We start from the raw sequence: 1715 nt of genomic DNA on the forward strand, positions 1-1715 counted from the left end.
TTTTTTATTATTAATGAGAGATCTGTTTTGTATACTACTGCTTTTAAATATTTAAAATCACTTATGAAAAAAACATTTTATTTAAAATTGTTTCTCTTATTGGTTTTCTTTGTGCTACTACTTTATTTTTTTAACTATTATTCATCAGAGTATAAAAATCATTCAAATGAAAAGGGATGCTTTTTTTAAAATATATATGTTTAAATTTTCTCAACAGAAAATATTTCTAAGAACACATTGTCATCAGTGTTAAGTAAAATCATAGAAGTGTCACCATTAAAGTTACCTCAAGGTAATACAGGTGAGTAGATTTTCTTCATAACTTGTAATATTAAGATATACTGAATCAACTTGTCAAGTTTTCTTTTATTTTATATCATATGTTAATATATATTGATAATTACTAAAGAGGACTGATAATCCCAGCATATGCTACTGGTTGTCTTAATTCAAATAAATGACAAGTGTGACTGTGTGGTAAGAAGCTGGCTTCCCAACCACATGGTTCCAGGTTCAGTCCCACTGCATGGCACCTTGGAAAGTGTCTTGTGAGTGAATTTGGTAGACAGAAACTCAAAGAAGCCCATTGTATCTGTGTGTGACTTTGTGTCTGTGTTTGTTCCCACCCCACCATCACTTGACAACTGATGATGTGTTTATGTCTCCGTAACTTAGCAGTTTAGCAAAAGAACCAATAGAATAAGTACCAGGCTTACAAAGAATAAGTCCTGGGGTCAATTTCTTTGACTAAAAAAACAATAAACATGTGCAAAGCAAGTCATTATACTAGCCAAACAAACAATTTCTTTGTTATTGTTAAACAAAAACAAAGCAATTCAATGATCTATTGTCTGTCATATGATCATTTAACTACACACATGCACAAATGTACACAGATATATGTATACAGTACATTGCTCTAACATGAATGTACAATTTTTACCTCTGTAATTTTAGCAGTTTTTCTTTCCTTTGTATTCTACTTCTAATAATAATGACTTTCCATCACTGATACGTCATCAGTTGATACAGGAGGATATAATAAATTGAATTAACTTTTGTACATGGCTACTACTTGATTTATTAACTCTAAGGAGCCTCTGCATATCTTCTTTGAGCTGGTAGAAATTGCAGTCAGAGCTCACCTTACCATCTTGGGACACATTCGTCATCACCATATGTGTGTTTTCCATGCTGGCATAGGTTGCACGGTTTGACAGAAGATGGTAAGGCTAGAAGCCATACCAGATTCCAGTCTATTTTGGCATAGTTTCTGCATTTGGATTCCCTTCCTAATGCCAACCACTTTACAGAATGTATTGGATGCTTTTTATGTGGCACTGTCACTATTGGGTTTTACATGGCACTCTCACTAGTGCTCTTTATATGGCACTAGCACCAGTGCTTTTTTTTGGGGGGGGGGCACCAGTACCAGAGGATCATTGAGTATCTTGCAAGACAAGATCCCCTCAATATAGTGGGAATAGTATTGATGGGGTGTGGCTTTGTGACAGGGTAATTATAGCTGGAATGCCGTAACAATAACAACCCTGGATGGTTGAAGCACAAAGTCATCTGTGTGATTTTTCTTATTGCTTTAATTATTTTTTGTTATATTTAATGGGTTTTTTCTCTAATGGAGAGGTGTAATGGACAGATGTTTATGTATATTAGGGTTACTAAATGTACTGTATGAATGTAAGGTTCCCATGTCG

General features: G+C 34.2%; 1 protein-coding gene and 1 long non-coding RNA gene across 2 annotated transcripts in view; one reads left to right on the top strand and one right to left on the bottom strand.

The window, feature by feature from the left end:
• LOC106878933 (kinesin-like protein KIF14) overlaps positions 1-1715 on the top strand; it is a 52095-nt gene that overhangs the window by 38613 nt on the left and 11767 nt on the right. Inside the window, exon 22 of the mRNA XM_014928298.2 lies at positions 218-301. Coding sequence (XP_014783784.1) covers positions 218-301 — 84 coding nt within the window. The remainder of the gene's footprint in view (positions 1-217; positions 302-1715) is intronic.
• Positions 1-1715, bottom strand: part of LOC128247308 (uncharacterized) — a 73428-nt gene that overhangs the window by 6766 nt on the left and 64947 nt on the right. The window lies entirely within an intron of this gene.

The sequence above is a fragment of the Octopus bimaculoides genome, chromosome 1, assembly GCF_001194135.2.
Source record: "Octopus bimaculoides isolate UCB-OBI-ISO-001 chromosome 1, ASM119413v2, whole genome shotgun sequence".
Classification (NCBI taxonomy): domain Eukaryota; kingdom Metazoa; phylum Mollusca; class Cephalopoda; order Octopoda; family Octopodidae; genus Octopus; species Octopus bimaculoides.